We start from the raw sequence: 26660 nt of genomic DNA, 5'->3' as shown, positions 1-26660 counted from the left end.
TTGTTTATGAGAATAATATTTTAATAGGGGGAGGAGGGGGAGGAGGGGAGGGGAGGGGAGGGGAGGAGAGAGGAGAGAGGAGAGAGGAGAGAGGAGAGAGGAGAGAGGGGAGAGGAGAGAGGAGAGAGAGAGAGGGGAAGAGAGAGAGTTATCAAGTTGGAATCTCTATGTATGAGTGTTGTCATTATCAAGTCAGAAGGTAGTGGGGGTGGGGACGTTCTTATCAAGTTGGAATCTCTATGTATGAGTGTTGTCATTATCAAGTCAGAAGGTAGTGGAGGTGGGGACTTTCTTATCAAGTTGAAATCTCTATGTATTGAAGAACACACATTTGGAAATTGAAACACACACTTTGAAAGTACACAACACTTAAATTAGTTTGGGAACAATTCCCTCAGTAACATCTGATAAGTATTCTCGTCCACAACATCACGCTCTTCTTTAATCTTCAAGGACATCAACATCTCCATCTTCTTAACACGAGCATATTCCAACATAGCCAAAGCAGTACTAGCCCTCCTTTCTTTAAAGTTTTCAAGAGTAGAAGCTACATTAGATAACTTCTCATCAATTTTAGCCTTTGATTTTCTCGAAGTTGATGCTTTTCTAGCTTTCTTCTTTGTTGTGTCCCTACCTTCTGGACGTACGATGGATGGAGCTGAGGATTTAACTTCATCACCTCCAATTTTCTCTTTGATCCACTACTTCTATATTCATTTACTCCTACCATATATCTTGGTTGGTCACGGACCATCTTCCACTCTTCCAACATGGAAAACCTTTGCTTTTCATTATCGCGGTAATACTCTAAAGCCTTTTCCACGTAGTTATCATCGGACCAACCACTATACTTAGTTCTGCATTCTGAACTATAATAACCAATAAAAGTTGCGATTTTTGTATTGATGGTACGAAAATGACTTTTGCATTGTAATCCAGTCCTTGGTTTCTCACATTCAAACTTGTCATTTACAAATTATGCAATTTTACCCCAGAAAGTGTCGCCCTTTTGGTTCCTCCCCAATTCACTATCATTACTAAAATAGAAATAACCATTTAGTAAAGCTTTGTTGTCCTCCGTGCTCCAAGGATTGTATGATTTTCGGGTTGATTGTTGGGTTGGAGAAAAAAAAGTGGTTAGGGTATTTCCATCAACATCCCCTAAAGATATTTGTGTAGGAATATTAGTTGAACCACTACTGAAACGGAGTGTGTTTAGATCATTTGGTTGTTCACTGTTTGGATAGTTGGTATGAGCGACATGAAAGTTATTTACAGAGATAGGTGGATAGCCATAAGACATATAAGGATGGTTATACAGGTATTGCATGCCAAAGTTGGGTGGCATCATATATTGTTGTGGAAAATTAGGATGGATTCCGGTATTCATGGGATCTTTCGGACGTTCAATGTTTTGGTTCAAAGGTTGTATATTTGGGTTTTGAGCTTGATTTGGGAAGTAATTTGGAAATAAGTTGTAGTTTTTTGAAGGATCCATGAAAGAGTTTGAAGATTTCAAAAGAAAATTGATACAAACAAGGATGATAATATGGTGGAAAATTTCAAAAAAATTTGGTGTCCAAATGACACAAACCAAGTCTCTATTTATAGATCTCAAAAAATAAAAAAAATAATGATATAATTTTATTTATTTTGATCAATTATTATGCAAAAGTAGTATTTAAAAAAGAAAACAAAAAAAATAACCCACCAGCGCTACCACTTGGCGCGCTGTCATTGGGCCACATCAGCTTGAAATAAAATTTGCACCGGTATCAAAATTTGATACCCATTTTTTAATCCTCAAAATTTGATACCCATTTGTACCCCACTGCACCATTTAGTCCCCATTTAACACCTTATTTAACCCCTAATGTGGGTGGTCTTAGAAAGAAAAAATTAATATATATAAATTTTAGGAGGGAAAGAATGACTAATATTAATTTTTAAAATATTAACTTTTAAATAAATTTAATATGTATAATCTTTTATTTTATTAAAAAAATATAAAATTTATGTGTAAGATAATATGAAATATATAATAATAATAATAATAATAATAATAATAATAATAATAATAATAATAATAATAATAATAATGATGAGGAGAGAAAATAAAATTTAATTAGGAAGAAAAAATTAATATATATAAATTTTAGAAGAGGAAAAGTCTAATATTAATTTTTAAATAAATTAAATATGTATAAAATTTTATTTATTAAAAAACAAATTAGAAATTATGTTTAATATATATATATATATATATATATATATATATATATATATATATATATATATATATATATATATATATATATATATAAATGATGCGAGAGAAAATAAAAATTAAACTAATTATTATATATATATATTATAATATATATTTTTTAATTAATTTTTGGTTTTTATTATATATATATATATATATATATATAAATATATATATATATATATATATATATATATATATATATATATATATATATATATATATAGGGGTGGGTCGGTATGGTATACCTTAATGTTTTTATCCATACTGTATATCTTACCTAAAATTTCGGTATGCAAAAAAAATCATACATTTACCTTACCTTGATTTCGGTATACCTTAATTTCGATATACCTTAATTTTGTTATACAAAAAAATCATAAATTAACTTTACCTAAAAAACATATTAACTTAAAAAAAATCAATCTCATCGATAAAGTAGAGAGGCATATATAGAATAATATTTCACTATAATTATATGTTGATATTATTTAAAAAAAATATTAACTTATAAGTATTATATATATATTAACTTATAAATATTATTTCGGTATTTCGGTATATCTCGATATATCAAAATTTTAAAAATCACATACCTTTACCGTACTAATTATTTCGGTATTTTTTCTCATCCATATATATATATATATATATATATATATATATATTATTTAGAAAAAAATTATAATTATTTTGGTGTGATCATCTATTGAACGATATCATATATATATATATATATTATTATTATTATTATTATTAATATTTACCTATATACATATATTGTCTTATCAATAATTATATATATAATAATAATAATATATATATATAAATAAATAAAATTTCTATAAATATTAATAATAATTACTAACTTTTCTTTATTCATTATTTTATCTCTCATTAATTATATATATATATATATATAATATTTTAGTATAAATAATTTTTTAATTAATATACAAATTAACTAATTGATAATAAATATTAAATACAAAACATATATACATACACAAAATAATAAAATTATTTTAACAATTTAAAGTTAGACTTTTAACAATTTAAAGTGGTCTAACTGTTATAATATTCACATTCCATGCTTAAAATTATGGTTCAAATCTCAAAACATGCAAATTTAGATTTTCAATAAAAAAAAATATAAACATACGACATCCATCTAATGACCTCAAACTTTCAAATGCTTGTCAAACCAATCATTATTTCCGACCTCACACTCAACAAACCACCCACTACCCGACCTCACACTCAACAAATCACTCACTACCCGACCTCCATCTCGTGACTTCACACATTCAAATGCTCTCCAAACCAACCACTAAAATCGACAAACCACCCACCACCCAACCTCTATCTCGTGACCTTACACTTTCAAATGCTCGTCAAACCAACTACTATTTCCGATCTCACACTCGACAAATCCGATGATGTAGGTTTGTTGAGAAAAGATTTAATCTAAACATACGATAAAAAAGATATAAAGATAAAGTGGTAAAGATTAATAAAGAGTATGTAGGTTTGTTGAGAAAAGATCTAATTTAAACACACGATAAAAAAATATATAAATATAAAGTAGTAAAAAATAATAAGGAACACAAGATATAATGATGTTCGACCAATAATGCCTATATTCTCGAAGAGTCGTTAATTCTATATTACAATGTCTCTATTTATAGGAGCACATCAAAAGTTAAAAGACTAAACTACTATTTAAGCCTAATAAATGCTTAAAGTCCAATTACAATATATAAACTCTAATTTAATATTAGCCCAAAACCCAAAAACTTTCGCTCAAAAAATTTTAGAAGATAAAATTATAAAGTTTATAACACCACATAAATTTCGACAACCACGCAACTTAAGAGATGGGAGACATCAACAACTCTTTAAAATCTTTATTTATAACAATAACATATGCGAAAACGAGAATTAACAATAGAATTTTTCGAAAAAATATTTCTCAATTGTTCTTCATTGGGTTGTTGAATACACTCATCGTTGAACACGCATTTAAGGCGTGGGACGTCGCGGGTCTACATTGGGGATCTCATAGGCTTAGGCCTGCATCAAATCAACATCCAGGCTCTAGGGCTTTAGACCTTCTGCTTCGATGACTCTTCCTAGCAGGTGTTGACTGGACCAGGTAGTTAGGTTTGTACCTGGTTGACGAGGCTGACCCGCATGGTTGACTAGTGTTTTTCCTAGTCGTCGGGTTCTTTGCCTGGCCGCGTCCATGGTAGTTCGGTAGACGCTTACCGTAGTCGACGAACACTACTGTCAACATTTTATTTTAAATTCTTCTAAACAAATAAAACAATATTTATTCTATATATATTTTAAATCTCGTTATTTATTTAACTTCTTATATATTTATATCATTTGGGTTTTTATTTAAAATATTTAGAATTTAATAATTTTGAAATCGGATTCATACAACATTGTTTCCAAACTAAATATTCATTTTAATCTCGTACAATTAAACCGTTTAAGAATGAAAAAATAATTGCTCGTAATTATTTTAAAATTATAAATTATGGGATAAAAAATGAGTGTCTACATAAATCATAATTATTTTTTTAGAACCCTTGAGGCATTAACATTTATTTAACAAATTTATACTTGTTAAAAGTTTTCAAACTAAACATACTCGCAAGGCTTGATGCAAATTCTAATTCGGCCTTTATATACAACTATCAATCGACAACGCTCTTACAAATAAATTTTAAAGTCATCCACTTTAATTAAATCGTCCAATCTTAATCGACCTCTTATTCATTAGCTAACCACATCCCAATCTCAATGTTACTGTGCTCTTATCCATTGTCGATCCAACCAACAATTTCAATCGACCTTACAATCCAATGTTATCAGCCTCTTATCCCTTGTCAAATCAAACACCTCTCATTTATTATCGGTCTCGTATCCACACATATAATTTACTTATGTATTTACAAGGATTCAAACTCTTGTCTTTAGTGTGGAAGATGATCACTTTAACCATCAACCCACTTATGATTAATGTGTTTTATTTATAATTTTGTGTATACATGCTGTTGTATATATTTTTTAACTAATAAAATTTCGAATTTTTGAGTTTTTGAATTTTTTTTATATTCATAAATAAAATTAGAATTTTTTTATTAATAAATATTAAAAATATTTTTTTATCATTTGTGTTAAATATAAATTGTAGATAAATAATTAAAAAAATATATTTTTAATTATTTTTCAGTATAAAAAATATTAGTTACCCGTCAAATATAAATTGTAGACAAATAATAAAAAATAATAATTAAATTTTATTTAAATATATTTCAACCTAAGTTTTAAATAAATTGTTATATATATATATATAATATAATTTTAAATAGTCTATATATATAATATAATTATATTAAATAATAGTCCATATATATATAATATATAATTATATAAAAATAATTAATACAAATAAAATTATATATATATATATATTTATTAATTTTTTTAATAAAAGAAACTTATTATACTAATATAATTAAATTAGTTTTTATTCTTAAAATTTATTAAAGCGTTAATGTGATTCTATATTTAATTTATTAGTTAGAGAAAGAAATGAAGAAAGAAATATATTTTTTTATTAGTTTTCTTGTTCGACCCTCGGCGATTTGATCTATACGACGCTAAGATCCAAATTAAGCATGTGTCTCGACCCGAAAATACAAACAATTTAGATTTTAACCATTATTATATATATATTATTTTTAAAATTTATTGAACTGTTGATTATATATTTTATTTATTAGTTAGAGAGAAATGAAAAAAAAAATATAAAAAGTTATTCATTTTTTATTCAAACCGACTCAAGGTTTGACCTATACGGTCGTACCCATTTATTCTCACATTAAGAAACAAATTAAGGATGTGTCTCGACACGGTAATACAAGCAATTTAGATTTTAAACATTATTATATATATATATTGTAAGTGAGAAAAAAATGAAGCAACTCTTGTAAATTAAGAAAAATTATAAAGAAAAAAAAATAGTCACGTAAAATATGATGATGCATTAGAGAATTATGGTTTTGTTTTGTAATTTTTGAACAATAATATATAATAATGTGGATGGTGTAGGTACAACAAATGGACTTTAAAAAGTGTGAGGGAAGAAAAAAATATTTGTTTTATATTTTAATATTAAAATAAAAATATATATTTTATAAATTTTTATGCTCGATAAAACTCGACAAGTTATCTAACAAATATTATATGAGCTCGAGTTTGACACGAATATTAAACGAGTCGACTCGAGGTCGATTCAAACTTGGTCAAAGTAAAGCTCAAGTCGAAATTTGAACAAGCAACTTACGAGCGACTTGACTCATTTACAACCCTAAATGTTGCTCCATACTTGCTAATTCGACTTTATTGTAGTTGGGAATATGTAGATAAGCTACCTGAAGCTCAAACAATAAATGAAATAGAGAGAATGTAGATCAATGACAAAGAGCTTAGTAAGCAATTCGGATCTTTTGCTACCGATTCTCGTGTTCCCTTGTTGCGGACCAATCAAATTGCAGCATTATTATTATATTAATAAATCAATATGGGTAGGAGAGGGAGGAGGGAGAATCCGGAATCCGGGTTTTATTCCGGGTTCACCCCAGACGCCGTTAACGGAATGTCTAGTTAACGTACGGAATTAATATATTATTCATATGATCCAGCGAAGATCACTTCTCTCCGGGCGCCATGTGAGAAGTGAAGGGAGCGAAGATTTTCTCTCCCAAGAGCCCTGTCCTTCATGTAAACCCCCCAACCCACCCATGAGAAGACCGTTTGCCTGTCATGGAAATACACTTACCCTTGTATGTAAAGACCAAAATTAACATGAATTTTATATTTCTTTTTATTAAATATTAATTCAATTTATTAAAAATGACATGCAGCGATGAAATCTTCGCTGCAATTACTTCACTCTTATTTTCAATTTCTTTATGAAATTTTTATTTACGGGGAGACGCTAATGAGCGAAGAATTTTTCGCTTCAATCATTTAGTGCCTGATATTCGTGTAAACCCCCTAACACACCCATGAGAAGACCGTTTGCTTTTCATGGAAATACACTTACCAATGTATGTAATTACCAAAAGTAACATGAATTTTATATTTCCATTGATTAAATATTAAATAAATTTATTGGAAATGACATTCAGCGAATAAATCTTCGCTCAAATTACTTCATGTTTATGTTTTAATTTTTTATTAAATTTTTATTTACGGGTATATGCATTTTCTAAAAGTAAATTTCCCGTGATCATCAAATATCAAATCGGACCAGTCTGCAGTCCTTTTGACATGACACATCATTCATAATTTATATTTTATTAATGAAAAAGTAATAACAATAGCATTGGGTGCTGTTTGATCTTTGTGTGTTTTTGTATAAAACACAAAATTTCGCCAAAAACACGCTCAATCTTATAATCATAAATCAAATAATTCAATATTTTAATTAACATTATATTAAATATTAAATTATTTCTATATAAATAAAATTATATTTAATAAATAAGTTTAAAATTAAATTAAATATAATATTATTTATATGTAAAGAAAAATATATTAAATATAATTAAGATTTTAATTATATTAAATTAAAAAAAATAAAATGAAGCGCCAATACCTTTTTGTCATGTCAATTCACCTATCTTGTATGAAATAGTCTTAGTCTGTGTGAAACCCGTATACGGCAAGTCATTTCAACTGTTACCATCCAATCAAATGTCAATCCTTCAGATTGTATTATATATGTTAGATTTCCTGAGCGAAGATTTCTTCGCTTCTTCTGGCTTTAAACGCGAAGAGTTGTTCGCCTTTTCGAATGTCTTTTTTTCATAATGTTGAATCATATAAAAGATTTCCTGAGCAAAGAATAATTCGCACAATCCGGTGTTAAACGCGAAGCTTTCTTCGCCTATTCGAGTATCTTTTATTTTCATAATGTTGAATTATATGTTACATTTCATGAGCGAATAATGCTTCGCCTCATATGAAGTTCATGAAAAACCACTTATTCATGTTTGTAAAAACCGAAACGGGCTCATGAAAATACATTCACACTGAGAACGTATTTATAAAATAGAATATCTCAAGCCCGACTCCGTCCGTTATACCCCCAGGTTACTCTACTATTTGACCTAGCGCTGTCGTCTCCGTTCGTTCGACTCCAAATCCATTTCTCTTCCAGTTAGTATCTTCTGCTACTGCGAAAATGGTAAGAAGTGTTGACTGTTTCATGCGTTGGTCTTTTTTGTTTTCTTATTTGAATTCGTTTGAATTTAAATGTGACTCTATCATTTCAGAATCAGGATTCCGATAAGCAAATAGTTCCATATACTGAATCGACGACGGAAGTTAACACACTGAGGTAATTACGCTAATGTTAGAAAATGTACATATTTGCTTCATTTCTGATTATGTAGTTCATCGAATTTTTGGAATAAACGTATTGCACACATGTTAATGTAGGGTTAAACAAAGGAAAAGAAAACTCGAGGTATCAGGCATGCCCACGACACCATTGGATATTCTGTCCACAGCTGCTAATGAAGCACTTAATGAGAACCAGGTTAAGAAGAAAAGGACAAAGACTCGTGACCTTGATGTTGATTTTAAGAGCAGAACCTCTCCATCGGGCCTTCATTACCTAGTTAACAGGTTATTCGAAGAACAAAAGGATGCTGTGAGGGACATAGGATTTGGTTCACTTCTTTCACTGGGCATATCAAAATGCCCACTTGAATTCTCACGGTGCATTGTGAGTCTCTTCAATCCCAGAAGAAGGAGCATCGTCCTACACAGTGGAGAGGAGATGCAGATTGATGAAGAGGATGTTCAATGTGTATTGAACATCCCTAGAGGGGAATTAGAAGTGGCAGAGTGTTTAGGAATTCGCACGGACGACAAGGAGTACAAGGACAATCTCACGGCATGGAGAAGGAGATGGGGATTCGAGAACAGTGGAGGTCCTTCGACCTACAAAATGCCGGACAAAATTCTAAAGAATACAGCCGGAGACAGTAACTTCAAGATGGACTTCGTTGTGTTTGTGGTATCCAGATTTTTGTGAACATCCCAAAATCCACAGTGCAGGTATACCCAAACTACCTAGCAGTAATTCTGTAATTTCATTTCGAACTTCACTGTCATGTTAAATGATTTGAGGCACTCCTTTTTTATATACAGATTCAAAGTACTGAAATCCCTATAGGATGTATCAAAAATTAAAGACTACAACTGGTGCAAGTTTACTTTAGACGGACTAGTTGACAGTGTTTATAAGTGGAAAGAAAAAAAGACATCATATTTCCATGGACCACTAACGTTTCTTTTGGTGAGTGTAGAAATTTATTTGTTGTAGGTTCTAGCTTCATAATTTTTCCTTTAGTTTAACGTAATATATATTTGTTTATGCAAATGTATGAGTTGTGCTACTTGGACCGGGTGGTTGAGTTCAAGGTAAACAGTCAGATCTCAAGGAATTTTCCTATTTTGGGATGCTGGGAAGAGAAGAAGATGTACGACAGGGTTGATTATGAGGCTGCACAGGGGGGGTTTGGACATGGTAGGGTAGTTGCTCGCATAGCCATTCCGAATGAGCAACCACCGATTCAACAAAATGTGGAGCCACCATTACCACAAGTTGGGGATGACATGACATCCAATCTTACTAAGAAGCCACCGATTCCACAAAATCTTGCATCATGTTTGAGGAAGGTTGCGGGCGCTGCAGAAGAATTGGCACAAGGGGATAAATATCTAAATGAGATGCACCAGATAAACGCAATTGAACTTGTACAATCTGCCTTTGAGCCATTTGCCACAGTACTAAACTCACATTCAATCATAAGGGAAGGCTTACAAAGGAGCTTGGACAAGACAAAGCATCAGCAACCAAGAGAAAAAGGCATTCCTCCCACAACAGGATCCAACAAGAACACCATTACCCCCACCACCCAAACCAACACCCAAGCCAAAACCAACACCCTTCCTCCCAACACCCAAGCCAACACCAAAACCACCACCACTCCAACAGCCCAAGCCAACAAGAACACAATTACCCCCAACACCCAAACCAACACCCAAACCAACACCCAAGCCAACACAAAAACCATTCCTCCCAACACCCAAGCCAACACCAAAACCATTCCTCCCAACACCCAAGCCAACACAAAAACCATTCCTCCCAACACCCAAACCAACACCCAAGCCTACATCAAAACCATTCCTCCCAACACCCAAGCCAACACCACTCCAACAGCCCAAGCCAACACCAACACCATTCCTCCCAAAACAGAAACCAACACCCAATCCAAAGCCAACACCATTCCTCCCAACACCCAAGCCACCACCAAAACCACCACCACTACAACAGCCCAAGCCAACCAAAACACAATTCCTCCCAAAACAGAAACCAACACCAAAACCACAACCACTCCAACATCCCAAGCCAACAAGAACACCATTCCTCCCAAAACAGAAACCAACACCCAAGCCAAAGCCGACACCATTCCTCCCAACACCCAAGATAACACCCAAACCACCATCACTCCAACAGCCCAAGTTAACCAAAACACCATTCCTCCCAAAACAGAAACCAACACCAAAACCACAACAACTCCAACAGCCCAAGCCAAAGCCAACACCATTCCTCCCAAAACAAAAACCAACACCAACACCAGCACTCCAACAACCCAAGCCTTGCCTCCTACCCAAATTATTCAACAAACAGAAGAAGTTATACCATCAAAGGCCTTAAATGTCTGCAGAAAAGTCCCCCGAAATTTGAAAACGGATTGGTTAACCGAGGTCAACAACACCGAAACCAACAACAACTTCCCTTCATTGGCGATAGTAAAAATTGAAGAAGAATGCATCTCTAGTCTACCACCGCCACTTCAACATGCCTCGTCTCGTCCACAAATGAAATTGAATGAATGGCTTGGAGGATTGGAATTGCCTCCAGTATTGAAAACCCCATATTATAGTAAAATGTTTAGGGATGTCAAAGAAATGACAAACATTCAGAAGATATTTGTGGGTTTCATATTTGCTACAGGACTTGAAAAAAGGTAATGTTTCCTGGACATTCTTACTTATTCCTAAAAAATATACTTTGTACCCCAATCTGAAACATGTTTTTCTGGTTTTATGCAGTGAAATGTTATTTTTTGGTGATAGACTAAGTCTACACGTGACGCTCAGGGACATGCTTACAATGGTTGATCAAACCTGGGTAGACAGTATGATTATTGACATTTGGTCGTACATGTTGAACGACCTTTGTAGGAGAAATATAAAACGTCGTTACAATAAGATTTTCTACACAACTGCGCTCACCGCAAGTTGTACTAGTACTATTGTTTATCAATTATGTTATTCGTGTGACACTAAAAACTATGCTGTAAACAGATTTTTCGTGCAAGTGGGATAACTTCGAAAAACTAATTTGAAGATAGGTTATGCCGTGAAAGTCGGGTTTTCAACATTTCAAAAAGGGACCTCTTGGATGTGGACCTCGTAAGTACTCTCGCTGTGATATCTTATAATAGCATGTACACCTCTATGCAATCTTATTTGTTTTAATTCTATTCACAGATGTTTTTCCCAATCATTGATGACTCTCATTTCTACTTGGTTTGCTATAACTTCATACAAAAGGAAATTCAAGTAATTGACAACAGGGAGTCACCTATGCAATCGCCCTTCGAGAGAAGATATAAGAATGTCCAAATCTTGGTATGACACTAAAATTTGATTTTCAACTAGTTCAATGATTGAATTACTATTAGCACTAAATTACATTACATCATGTTGTTTGTAATTATGTATTAGGATAACTACATTCAACGGTATATGAACGGCGTAGACCCCGTTCTTGCTAAAAAGTATGGCAGTTTGGAAAAGACGTGTTTGAAATTGTCATGGAAAGATTCCAAGAATTACACTGACTGCGGCATTTTTTGCATGAGACACATGGAGACGTATGAAGATCAGATGAATGGTTAGAAAAGTTGCTTCGCCGTTAAAAGAAATGTGCGCGCACAAATAAAGACTTTGAGGATGATATATTGTTGGCGTGTCATTGGCTCAAAGCTCAACAGAGTCAGGAATAAGGTCTACGATTCCTACAGTAAATGGATTAGTCAATGAATTTGAAAATGTATACAGATTGTGTAATTAAAGTTTTCAATTAATTTTACTTGACATTTGTACAATAATGAAGATGCATACAGATTGTGTAATTAAACATTTCATATAATTTTAATTGATATTTGTACAATAATGAAGATGTTGTGTAATTAAAATTTTCAAATAATTTTACTTGACATTTTTACAATAATGAAGATGTATATACAGATTGTTTTTAATGAAATTTGTTTTTTGTAAATTAATTTGTTCTCAATACTGTGACATTCATGTTAAAATGTTTTCAGGTAATTTTAATGTAAGGAGTCGAATTGGAGCGAAGAATTCTTCGCTTCATGTTATTTTAAACCTGGCGATCATGTAAAACCCCACCCCACCCATAAAAAGCCGGGTTACCTGACATGTAATTACACTTACTCTAACATGTAAATACCAAAATTTATAAAAATATAATACTTGTTTATTTATGTATTAAATAAATAAATTTATTGAAAGAAACATGAAGCGAATAAATATTCGCTTCAAATACTTTTTTTATTTAAAAAATTTTGATGAAATTTTAATGTAAGGAGTCTAATTGGAGCGAAGAATTCTTCGCTTCAATTACTTGTTTTTATTTTTACAATTTTATATGAAAATCTTTAATTAAGAGTAGTCGAATTGGAGCGAAGAATTCTTCGCTTAATGTTATTTTAAACATGGCGATCATGTAAAACCACCACCACACTCATGAAAAGCCGGGTTACCTAACATGTAATTACACTTACTCTAACATGTAAATACCAAAATTTACAAAAATATAATACTTGTTTATTTATGTATTAAATAAATAAATTTATGGAAAGAAACATGAAGCGAATAAATATTCGCTTCAAATACTTTTTTATTTTAAAAATTTTGATGAAATTTTAATGTAAGGAGTCGAATTGGAGCGAAGAATTCTTCGCTTCAATTATTTGTTTTTATTTTTACAATTTTATATGAAAACTTTTAATTAAGAGTAGTCGAATTGGAGCGAAAAGTTCTTCGCTTCATGTTAATTTAAACCTAGCGTTCATGTAAAACCCCCACCCCACCCATGAAAAGCCGGGTTACCTGACATGTAATTACACTTACTCTAACATGTAAATACCAAACTTTACAAAAATATAATACTTGATTATTTATGTATTAAATAAATAAATTTATTGAAAGAAACATGAAGCGAATAAATATTCGTTTCAAATAATTTTTTTATTTAAAAATTTTTGATGAAATTTTAATGCAAGGAGTCGAATTGGAGCGAAGAATTCTTCGCTTCAATTACTTGTTTTTATTTTTACAATTTTATCTGAAAACTTTTAATTAAGAGTAGTCGAATTGGAGCGAAAAATTCTTCGCTTCATGTTATTTTAAACCTGACGATCATGTAAAACCACCACCACACCCATGAAAAGCCGGGTTACCTGACATGTAATTACACTTACTCTAACATGTAAATACCAAAATTTACAAAAATATAATATTTGTTTATTTATGTATTAAATAAATAAATTTATTGAAAGAAACATGAAGCGAATAAATATTCGCTTCAAATACTTTTTTTATTTTAAAAATTTTGATGAAATTTTAATGTAAGGAGTCGAATTGGAGCAAACAATTCTTCGCTTCAATTACTTGTTTTTATTTTTACAATTTTATATGAAAACTTTTCATTAATAGTAGTCGAATTGGAGCGAAGAGTTCTTCGATTCATGTTAATTTAAACATGGCGTTCATATAAAACCCCCACCCCACCCATGAAAAGCCGGGTTACCTAACATGTAATTACACTTACTCTAACATGTAAATACCAAACTTTACAAAAATATATATTTATTGAAAGAAACATGAAGCGAATAAATATTCGCTTCAAATACTTGTTTTTATTGTAGCGAATAATTATTCGCTTAAATTTTAGGTTTTTATTTTTAAATTTTTAATGAAAATTATAATTAAGAGGAGTCGACTGGGAGCGAATAATTATTCGCTTCATTTACATGTTTTTATTTTTAGAAGGAAATTAATGTTTTCATTCATTTGGTATTACATAAAACATCCCATGCATACATTCTATCTTCTTCATGGTTTCAAATCAAATATACATACAAATACATATCAGATTTCACATGAAACTGGAATTCGATAGTTGAGATGACAAAAGAACAGTGAACAGAGTATCGGCGTCCATGCTGAAACTTTCGTCCCATTGTTGAGGAGTTGAGAACTGAGGAGTTGTCGTTGGCATTGCATTTGATGGCCGGAACGGTATATCAATTTGAAAGTCTGTTAATAAATGAAGAGTAATGACCCAATTATTAGTAAAGAAGTTAAGTCAGCAAATCCATACCGGATTCTGTGATTCGCTTGTTATTCTTGTTGATTTTCTTTTTCTTGAGTTCTTCTCTAGTTCACCTTTCCTTCTCTTACCAGACTTTGTTGGCTTCTTATTTTTGATTCCTTTCTCTTGAACATGGACACCCTCGGCAGAACATGATACACCAGTTGGTGGAGTTTGCATATTTATACTCTCTTGTAATTTTTTATCCACAAACTTACAATGGCTAAGCATAATTTCTTTGACATGCCTATACGTGTCATCTCTTTCGGCTGCCTTTGTAAATAAATGCATGGACAAGCCACACAAATCTCTATATCTTATGTTATGAAGTTCACTCGGATCAACATTACTATTGTCCACGATTGGATTAGTTCCAAATAATCCATCTTTTGTTGTTCTTGTCCACCTCTTCAATATCAACGCTGGAGGAATCTTCAACACGTCAATCGTCGTGAAAATCTTTAGGATGTGAGCACACAAAATCCCGCCAAATTCAAATTTACAGTAGCTACACTCGATATTCTTATCATCATTCTTATGAACTGTAACTGTATGAGAGCATCCCCTAGTGTGGGGGTTACCTTATATTTTTTGTGTGTGTCGACATCCTCTAACATTTCTACACCACAATCATGCGACATAAACCATTGTTGTTCAAAGCACTTAAATACCTCTGGAGTGTAAACTTTGCAGGCATCCTTTAAGATCAAAACTGGATAGTTTAGACTTGGTTGGCTGGTAATTGATTTGAAATCAGCCTTCAACACATCATATCTTCTTTCATCGATTAGTCTTTCAAAGTGTTTGAAAAATTCTAAAAACTTGTGTTTGTAGGAGCAATACCTTTTCAACACACTGTTCATACTCTCACTTCTCTGTGTTGTCGTCATATCAGCACAAAACATATGTCGTCCATACACTAATGCCCACTTTTGCCTAATGCAAAACATATGTTTCAACTAGTCGTTGTTTTCAAGCCCGTAGTTTGTCAACATTTGATTCAAAGCTTCAACAAACTCTATCTCTTCTTCAAAATCATATATACATGAAGAAAAAATGCTTCGAAAATTCTCTGAAATTATGGAACACGGAGCTTAGATGTATGGCTGCATTTTGAAATATGTGTCAAATACATAGACGATGATTTATTTCGGGCCATGTAGACGCCAAGGCCTTAGCCATGGCCGCGTCTTGATCTGTAAAAATAGTTTTTGGTTTTTTCCCACGCATAGCTTTGGTGAAAGTATCAAACAACCATTCAAAAGTCATTGCAGTTTCATCGTATAATAGAGCTGCACCAAAAATAATAGATTGTTTGTGATGATTCACACATACAAAAAGCGCAACTGGACGACCTTCCTTATTCTTCTTGTAGGTCGTGTCAAAACTGACAACGTCTCCGAAGTATGAATAATCAGACCGCATGTTGGAATCACACCAAAAAATATTCGTTATCAAATCGTCCGCATCAAGTTGAAAAGCATTATAAAAACCTGGATCATTTGATTGTTTTATTGCAAATACTCTAATACACCCCATGTATCCCCAAAATTACAGTCTCTGTTTCTTTTCGTTCGCAAGTAATTTTTGTAATCCTCAGGAAGAAAACCAAGATTCTCCCTTCCACCGATTTGTTTAGACATTAGAGCATGGGATGCCTTAGGAGGAATTCCCACGTGAGTGGTAATCTCGATATGTAAGCCTGCAACTGCAGAAATATTCCTATGGCATCTATACAGGTGAGTTTTCTTTGGACTTGCAAGAGGATGACAATGCTCACTAATAAAATTGACCACTTGGAACTTTTCATTCTCTGCCCTCTTTATCCTCAATTTCGCTTCACAACCGAACCTCGTCAAAGAACGGCTACGTCTCACATAGACATCCCGTTTGTCTTTTACCCGTTCACCATGTGCACTACAACAAAAAACTCTATCCAGTATTTTACCACCGTTGTCAACATGTTTTGAACTACGCCTTATACCAAATCCTATTAGTTTAGCGTATGCTAAATAGAATTCGTAGCCTTCTTCTTCACTCTCAAATTCCCGACCTAAATGTGGAATTAAGTTGGCTTCGATGTCCTGTAAAGGTTGACCGTTTTCATCGAAATTCAATTGACCACGACAACTAGCAGATTCGCTGTTAAATTTTAGAACACGTAAAAAATAAATCTTCATCTCACCAAAACTTATAGATGATTGTAAAATGAATGAAATATAAGCGAAGAGCGCTTCACTTCACTATTATTCACAGTAATCCAATAAGCGAAGAGAGCTTCGCTTCACAAGATATTATCAACAATCCTATAAGTGAAGAGTTCTTTGCTTAAATATGAACGAAAACATCTTATAGTATTAGAGAAGTTAAACAAAAAAACTATACTTTAAATCATTAATATCATTCTCGTTCATATCATTCTCGTTCATGTGTATTCTTTCCTGATAATCAACAAGAACAGTACATTTCATGTCAAGTATTTAAAAAACATAAAAAACGTTGTGAAGAAAGTAGAGAAGGAAGATGACATTCAAAAACGTACCATTTTAATTTAGGAAAATGGATTGATATTATAATGAACTATAACTCAGGCGAAGGAATGGTTGATGGTAGACCATGGAGTATAACTCCGGCGAAGAAATGATCGATTGCTTCTCAGACAGGTGAGAGAGAAAATAGTACAAATCTAACAACATGGCTGCATGGCAGCATTTAATGAAAATGTGGTGTTAGGTGGCGGTGAGGTGACTTGATAAAAAATATGTTTGATTTTAATAATTAAATGAATAACATTATTATGAATTAATATTAATCAATCAAGCGCTTCATCAGAAAGAGAAGATTGCTTCACAATATTATTTGACAATTGAAAAACATATATAAATTTATCACATTTAAGTGAGATTTGTAAATACACACGGGGCGCATAGATTGCTATGTATTAATAAATTAATACAAATTTATACTTTACTTTAAGTTATACATTATTTCATGTTTAAAGATTTCGTTTATGATAATTTTGCTGTTTAAAAAAAATACAATACTAAGAACAAAAAAGCGAAATCTGAAATCACAAATAACATTAACAAATTCAAGAATGCCAAATATTCAAATATTCAGTAACAAATTCAACCAACACATGTCTATGTAAACAAAGGCTGCAAATCACAAGCAGCAATGGATTCAAGCAAGCTTGTGTGAGGAACACCAAGTACATCCAAATATGTCGTCAAATGATTCACTGCCTCAAATATCCAAACCAGTTCATTAACATCGTGCCGAGACTCGTTGTATACAACTATAGTTTTGTCGTCCTCGGGCTCAACAAATGGATTCTCCATTTCTTTAGTCGTACCTCCTCCAGCAATTACAAACCCCATCAGATCCTGTTTGTAAGTCGGGATGAATTCCCCTGTAAACATAAATGTGTAAATGTCGAACAGTTTCGGCAGCTGAAATAAAATACAAAACATTTTCAGTTATCATGGAGAATTGAAGATATGGAGGAGGAGGAGGAATAAGACAAAACTTACATTGTTCAAATATCGCATTCTGCCAGCTCTTGGACCGCCCACAGTCCCATGATTATCTCACTGCACCTCGTACAGTTCCTCGTCAATGTAACATTTTGATCTCATTGATGATTTTATCCCTTTACAAAAGCAATTGGTATTTTTATTTTCATATATGTGAAATGAATATTGCGTTAATAGTTAAGAGTTAAGAATAACAGAGTCTCACAATCAATGGTAAGGACCCAACTCCCGTTCAATATTGCCTTCAATACTTTGATAGTTCGACCACATCCACCATTAGCATCGGTGGATGCTATGACGTGGGTTACATCGTCTCGCCACCTCATTGTCACCGTGGCACCACATGTGTTAGCATATTGTTACATCAAGTGCTGTGTAAGAACAATAATAAATATTTCAGATAAACATGATGAAAACTTACACAATATGGAAAAAAAGGGATATATGTCAAGAATAATACTATATCTTCACTTGTTAATTGATTTGGGCATAAAATCCAGTCTTTGCCAAAGTTTTGGACGGATGCATTGTCGGTTGCCTACACATGCATGAAAAAAAACAGTCTTTGTTAGTATTTACTAGGGTTTCGTTGAAATAATATACAAAACCCTAACACTATGTATGTTTTCCTAAATACGATGGATTTTCATTGAACGTGACATTTTGAGAGTAGGGTTTCCTAAAGATTAACGAGACAACGACATCCCATAACATAATCTAGGGTTTAGTGGTTTCATAATCCTAAATATGAAAAGTTTACTATTTAGGTGTACGTACCATTGTGGAGATGTAAAAATCTTGCTTCTGGTCTGGTCGACGGGGAGCCGGATGCGAATCGCCGTGAAAGGAGGCAGGCTTGAAGAGAGAGAGATGAATCGGGCAGAAATGATTATAAAATAATCATATTAGGGTGTATATATATTCATGGAACCTGGGCGAAGAAGTCTTCTCTCGAAAAGCGACTATTCATTCTCACATGACACCTGGACTAGGGCGAATAAGTATTCTCTCGAAAAGCGTCTAATCACTACATATTACATGGCACCTGGTCTAGGCGAAGAAATCTTCTCTCACAAAACGTCTATTCATTCCATTGAATCTGGGCGAAGGGGTATTCTCTATAAAAATGAATTAATTGAATCGAAGAATTATTCGCTTTAAATCATCTCCCCGTAAATAAAAATTTAATAAAAAATTTAAAATAAGAATGAAATAATTTGAGTGAAGATTTCTTCGCTGCATGTCATTTTTATTTAATTGAATTAATATTTAATAAATGAAAATATTAAATTCATGGTAATTTTGGTCTTTACATACATGAGTCAGTGTACTTACATGAGAGGTAAACGGTCTTCTCATGGGAGGGTAGAGGGTTTTACATGAATGTCAGGTTAAAAATAATTTAAACGAAGATTTCTTCGCTCCTTAGCGTCTCCCTGTAAAAAATAAATAAATAAATAAATTAAAAATAAGAGTGAAGTAATTGAAGCGAAGATTTCATCGCTGCATGTCATTTTTAATAAATTGAATTAATATTTAATAAAAAAAAATATAAAATTCATGTTAATTTTGGTGATTACATAAAAGGGTAAGTGTATTTCTATTAACAAAATGTTTTCATTTTGTTAATAAGATAAGATAGATTCGCTCTTAAATATAGCTATTTATTTATTATATTATTTTTCATTAAAAAAATAATCATGGATAACAAATTAAGACCCATAATTGATCATTAAAAGTTTTATTCTCTCAACTTTTACGGAAACGGAAGTACTGCAGTGATGATCAGAGTTATCATTATCTTGTTTAAACTAGAGTCATAGTAACAAAAATCCCGGTAAATACAGGTTTTATGGATACAAAGAAAATTAAATGTGAAAAAAAAAAAAGTTGCACCCACTAAAATAACCAAATCAACCGACAACTTCAATTCTTTTTATATATGTTTTTTTTTTTATCAATTCTAGATAAGTATGTTATTAAAAATAATATTTGAGTCGTAATTACTCTTAAAACATAAATTGGAAAATTTACAGTAGATAGAAATGAAGATATTTAATTATTATTTTGTAGATAGAGAAAATGAATAATAATAAATTAGGTACAGCTCCTCTCCATCTCTTTACTACAGTCTGTCTGCTTGTCTCTATCTCTCACTCACCTTATGTCGGTCTATATCTCTGCATAAGAACCAAAGAGAACCCTTCAACAAATGCATAAAAGAAGAAGCTTGAACTCTTTTTCTCTCTCTCATTCTCTTCTTTAAAACATTGGTTGAATTAAGAAAGCCTCATCTTTTCGGTTGAAGAGCCCACCGCTTGAGACTTAACCTCTAAATTATCTTGAACACACTATATTTTCTCTATCTCCTCCAAATTATGCATTCTGCTCCCAAGTCTCACGGCAAGAAAGGAATGGGTAAAGAAGATTTCATGAAGATGCAGCCTCAGGTCGGTGTCTGTTTTCCCATTGTTAATTTGATTTTTACTTGGTTGGCTGTAACCATATATATATATTTTCTTGTTGGTTATTGTTTCCTTCAATAGATGCAGACTGTTCTTCGAGTTAATATGCAGTGTCATTGTGAAGGATGTCGTTCCAAGATTAGGAGCGTGTTGAAGAAGATCAAAGGTTAGTTTTTGGTTTTGACATGTTTATGTTCTGTTTGTGAAAATGTGTGAGAGAGATGAAACCTTCGGATTTTCTTTTTTTTAGTTGATAATTAAATTACCCTTTTGGGATTCAGGGGTGGAGACTTGTAAGATTGATCTAGAACAAGGAAAGGTGACTGTAATAGGGGAAGTAGATCCAGCAAAACTGATAGAAAAGCTTTCCCAGAAGACTGATAAACATGTTGAGTTATGGGGTTTTCCTAAAGCCATGAACATAAACAATCTCAGTAACAACAACCAAATGAAGAACGTCCATGTTGGTGAGATTGGCAAAGGTGGAAAAGGAGGCATGAATCCTCCTCAGAAAAAGGGTGAAGAAATGATGAATTTACACCAGATGTTCCCTAAAGCAGCCTTCAATGGAAAAGGAGGGCCACCACCACAGTTCAAAGACATGAAGATGATGATGCCGCCTTCCAAAGATCAGAAATCTGTCAAATTCCAGATGGATGATAACGATGATTTCGATGATGAAGATGACAGCGACTATGAGTTCGACGAAGACGATTTGTCCGATGATGATGAGTCTGATGATGGGCATGATGAAGGTGGTGTGGCCAAAAGCGTTGGAGGAGGAGGAGGAAAGAAAGGCTTTAGTTTTAGTAATGTCCCTTTACTAAAGCGTCTGGGATCAAAAAAAGAAGACAAGAGTGAAAATGAAGGTGGAAACAAGAAAGGAGACAAATTTCCTAATGAAAAACAGGGCGGTGGAAAGAATAATGGTAAAAAAGGCGCCAATTCATTAGAACAGGTAAAATACGATGGTAAAAACGGAGGAAAAGATAATAATACCGGTGGTGGTGGGGGAAAGAACATGAAAGAAGGACAGAAAGACGGTGGGGGCCAAGCCATGAATAACAGGCAGAACAATCTTGGACCTGATTTCGCCATAAATATGGGCCAAACGGGTAGACAAATGGGTCCGGGTCAGGGTCAGGGTCAGATGGGTTTTGGTGCAAATCCGAATGGTAACATGGGCGGGATGGGAAACTACCCAATGGGAGGGCAAATGGGTAATTTCCAGGCAACACAAGGTCCACCAGGTATGCCTGGAGGTGGAGGAGGAGGAGCACAATATCCCCCGGGGATGACTGCAGGCTATAATAACCCTTACAATAACCAACAACAACAACAACAATACATGGCGATGATGATGAACCAGCAGCAACAGCAACAACAGCAACAACAACAGCAGTCTTATGGGAATGGGACTTATGGGAATGGGATGTACAACAATAATAATCCAATGATGATGTATGGGCGGCCGATGAATTATGGTCCACCACCGACTCCTCCTCACGCCACGGACAATCATTTCACTAACTACTTCAACGATGAGAACACCAACAGTTGTAGTATCATGTGAAACTACTTGGAAAAAGTAATGTACTAAAGAAATGGGTATTGTTTACCCTTGTTACCATCATCAAGCTAGGTGTCTTTTTTAAGAGAACAATAAGGATATACTTAATGTTACTTGTTGTTTTGTTTTAGCCTTTGAATGTTAGGAATGGTAGTTTAGAGTGTTTTGAAGTAGGTGATATTGTGATCTTTGACACTTTCTATCCACAAGATCATGTTTCTCAATTCAAAAGTGTTGTGAAGTCTTTTTGTATATATTGTTTTGCTATTACTAGTATTAATGGGTTCACTCAATTGGAAAATTTGGCTTTCTCAATGATACAATTCAACTGATCAAATACCAAACCAAAAAACTTATTAGATGAAAATGGATTGTCATTAGCCTCAACCTGCACAGTGATGAACCACTTATAGCCGTCTTCCATAGGAGAAAAGGAAAAGTGAAATGTTATTTAAAAAGAATCTCTACCCATGTGGTAGAATTGAAGAAGAATTTGGTAGGTAATGAATTTGGAATATATGAGAAAGTAAAGAAAAGAAAAAGAGTTGAGGAAACCCCACTGACACTACTGAGATGAAAGAAGACACCTTTAATCATGAGATAGAGAGCCTCATTCCCACTAATTTACCCTTTTTTCAGATGGAATGGCTTTACTTTACAGCACTTCAAACCGGCTCCAAAGTCCTAAGCTAATTTATCATTTTCTTCAACCTTTAGGCTAAAACTTGTACAATAGTTTTCTATAGACTCAAACTTTATTTCACACAATAAATATCAGGCCTGAACTTGATTTTAGGATATTAAGGTCATAAGTTCAAGTCTTCATTCTCAAAATTGGAGCCCCATTTTTTTATTTGGAACTTTTAATGGAGGAAGTTCAAACATGTGTATTTTCTATTATTGGTGTGAATAGTGTAAACAAGAGACCAGAATTCTGGTAATGGGATTTTACCAAAGCTGTCTCAGTCCCACTAACTTTGAATGGAAAAAGACTTGTGCCAAATGCACATGATTTGTAGCCGTTATAGGCCCAATTCTGAACAGTGCCAATTGCCCATTCCCATTTGACCATATATCCTCCCAAGGGACAATGAGACCATGATGGAGCATATCCCAAACAAAACAAAACAAAAATGAGGATCATCAATGTCTCCCTTGTAGACAAATAATACAAAATACCCACATTAATCTCGAGAAATTGAGTTTTTCTGAATTCTGGTAGGTTGAGCCCTTTCATTGAACAACCTTTGAATCCACCAAATGATAATCGGATGGAGAGTTAGGCCTTTTTGAAGGTAACATACTAACATATATACAATCTAAATAGACCATAACTCAATTAAAACTACTCTTTCTCAAGATAAACTCCCAATTCTCAGTCGCAATAGGGCGTCTTGTTGGAATATACTACTGCAAATGAATATATCACATCATTAATATTTGTGTTCGAATAAAAAAGAAATATAACACTTATATTTAAAATACTAATTGACTGAGTCAGGCTGAGAAACACTATTTTTTAAGAATGATTTTGCCTCCTCGAATAAATTATTTGTTACAGTAGGATTTTTATGTCGGTCATCTTCAGGATTCAACATCTTTACGATTCAACAGTTTCATCTCGTTAGCAATTAGCCACTTGGATGTCGAAATCTTAGAACGACTTGTATGGAATGTATATAATGTAGTGTAGTATATTCTTCAAGAATAAATGTGTAAAATTATGTTTTGAATTTTTTTTTTATGAAAAAGAATGTGGAGTATAGAAAAATAATAAAAGTGAATATGAAGTGTCTTCTAAACATAAAAGATATCATCTTCTTAATCACCGAGATCCTCTCTATAGATCCTCTCTATAGATCCTCTCTATAGATTCTCTCTATATATGGGGTCAGATATGCTGTACAAGTCCATGTTTCATTTGTTGAATCATCCTTCAAAAACAAATAAATTATACATTATAAATAAATAAAAAAGTAAATTTTATTGTTGTTTTTGAAAGGTGATTCGATATTTCATATGGTGTACCAGCATATCTGACTCTCTCTATATATAAGAACATAGGAGATTATGAACCATCGAAATAGGTCAAATTAATTAAATATTAATTGACTCAATCAATTAATATATATATATATATATTTATTTTTTGAAATATAAATTCTATTTATCCCACATGTTGAACTTGAGATGACCGAGCTTATTTTGCAACATTAAGCTAGTGACAGCAAAGGGAGTTAATGATTCATTTCTTTTTTAAATTATCCTTAGTAAGGATGTCTTGCACCATGATGATACTGACCAAATTTATATATTTTTTAACTACTAACTTTATTGAAGTGTAGATATGAATAATTGGTTGTACTTTTATTATTGTTTCTAATCAAATTAATTTAAATGAGTGAGTTTATACTTTTGTTCGTTTAATTTATTTTAATAATTCAAACAAATATAATATTATTTCACTTCTTCTCTTATGCATCAATATTAATTAATTTATTAATTAAATTACTAAAATATTCTTTATTTCAAATTATTAATTTTTATTTCAATACCTTTAAATCTTGTTTTATCAAAAAAAATAAAATAAAATAAAAATTACACCTCAAAATAATCATGCATCGTTAATTTTTTTTTTTCTCTCTTTTGATTTTTAAATAATCCCATACCAAACAAACCTATGTGAGTGGAGATTATTTCCTCTTTATTTTAATTAGTATGCTAAGGGAAGAAAATATACATTTGCTGACTACAAACATGAAATAAATGTGCACTTTTATTTACGTGAAAACAATAGATTAACTAAACAAATCATTTTGATACGTTTGAATCTTTTACTCTTATAAACTATTAGCAATAATTATTGACCAACTTGAAAGCGTCTGTCTCATGTGTGGCAAAAAATAAAAAAATATAAAAAAATGGGTATTTTGTTGCTTAAAAATTTCCAATATATATATATATATATATATAAACCATAAAAAATATGTCATGTCAAAAGGTAAAAGTTAATTTTTTTTAAATAACTAAATAAACATTTGTTACGGTCTCCAAATTAATGCATCGGTCCTAGAATAATTTCAGCACCCTTCATCGGTCCTAGTGTGCACTTGGGCTACATTTCTATTTTTTGTTTAAATATTTTGTTTTGTTTCCCTTTTATTTTATTTCTTAAACCAAATTCTGTTATATTGTTACAACAATAATTCTGGATATTGTGGGCAAGACAACAACTATATAAGGCTGGTCTTTCTTCCCCAATGGAGCATGAAAATGAATATTTGAATTCTCTTGTGAAAGTTCTTCACCCTTATTTTATTTTAGGTTTTGAACCATTGTCTTGGACTGTTTAGTATAGACCAACAGTATTTTTTTCTCATCCTTAACTCTTTTTCTCCCCATCTCAAATTATCCACTACAAAACCCTTCCGATTCCCTTTGTTTATATATTTCCATCCAGTCCTAGAGATCAAGAACTCAATTCTTGAATCAAGAACCCAAAATTACTAAGTTACAAATTAAGGCGTAACATCTTGGTATCAGAGCAAGACGATCCTCTAAATGACAGAAACACGTCAGCAAGTAGAAATGGATGCTCTAAAGACCCTAATCGAAGGATTGTCCCAACAATCAAATGCTACAAAGGCCATTTTACACCAACACATGACCGAATAGGCTACTATGAACGCTGCCCTTAAACAATAGATGACCAAATTAAGCAATAACATGGACAGAAGGTTCAATACCGCTGAAGAAAGACTTGCAACGATTGAAAGTGGTGCATTTGGAAATGACTAAGATCCCTGCACCAGACCCTATGATGATCATTCTTGCCATGGTCCTTCCCCGTACAGGCCCCAACACCCTGGCTAGAGTCGTGACCCACAATATGTTCCTCCAACCTGGCTCACTAAGGTCGATTTTCCTCGGTTTGATGGGCCTCATGTGGAGGGTTGACTAATATCCGCCGAGCAATTCTTAGGGGTGGACAAGACTAAGGATGCCACTAAACTAGAAATTACTCCTATTCACTTTTCTGGCGAGGCAAGAATGTGGTATGACTCATATTTGTAGAACCGCAACCATATGGAAGCCATGACATGGGATGTGTTCAAGAGAGATCTCATGGCGCAATTCGGGCCCTTTATACACGACACTCTAACGAGACAATTGATGAATCTAAAACATGTTGGCTCTGTTTAAGAATATAATATGCAATACATTTCGATTTCTCAAAATTATATCATATGCCAAGGGA

At 32.7% G+C, this 26660-nt stretch overlaps 2 protein-coding genes across 3 annotated transcripts; one reads left to right on the top strand and one right to left on the bottom strand.

The window, feature by feature from the left end:
• Positions 1-374: 374 nt before the first annotated feature.
• On the bottom strand, positions 375-1390 carry LOC124940717. Its single transcript, XM_047481256.1, has 3 exons — positions 991-1390; positions 752-864; positions 375-701 (listed from the first exon to the last, which is right to left on the bottom strand). The coding sequence occupies exons 1-3, from the start codon at positions 1388-1390 to the stop codon at positions 375-377; spliced, it is 840 nt and encodes a 279-aa protein (XP_047337212.1).
• Positions 1391-20547: 19157 nt separating this feature from the next.
• On the top strand, positions 20548-22643 carry LOC124919598 (heavy metal-associated isoprenylated plant protein 34-like). 2 transcript variants are annotated; one of them, XM_047459868.1, is made up of 3 exons: positions 20548-20817; positions 20920-20998; positions 21114-22643. In XM_047459868.1, exons 1-3 carry the CDS (start codon positions 20746-20748, stop codon positions 22403-22405), a joined length of 1443 nt encoding a protein of 480 aa, XP_047315824.1. In that variant the 5' UTR covers positions 20548-20745; the 3' UTR covers positions 22406-22643. The 2 variants fall into 2 exon arrangements, with proteins under 2 accessions (XP_047315824.1, XP_047315823.1); XM_047459867.1 differs by having other exon boundaries at positions 20552-20817; positions 20914-20998.
• Positions 22644-26660: the final 4017 nt, after the last annotated feature.

The sequence above is a fragment of the Impatiens glandulifera genome, chromosome 1 (assembly GCF_907164915.1).
Source record: "Impatiens glandulifera chromosome 1, dImpGla2.1, whole genome shotgun sequence".
NCBI lineage: Eukaryota > Viridiplantae > Streptophyta > Magnoliopsida > Ericales > Balsaminaceae > Impatiens > Impatiens glandulifera.
The sequence above is the reverse complement of the archived record's forward strand: the minus strand, read 5'-3'. Positions and strand labels throughout refer to the sequence as shown.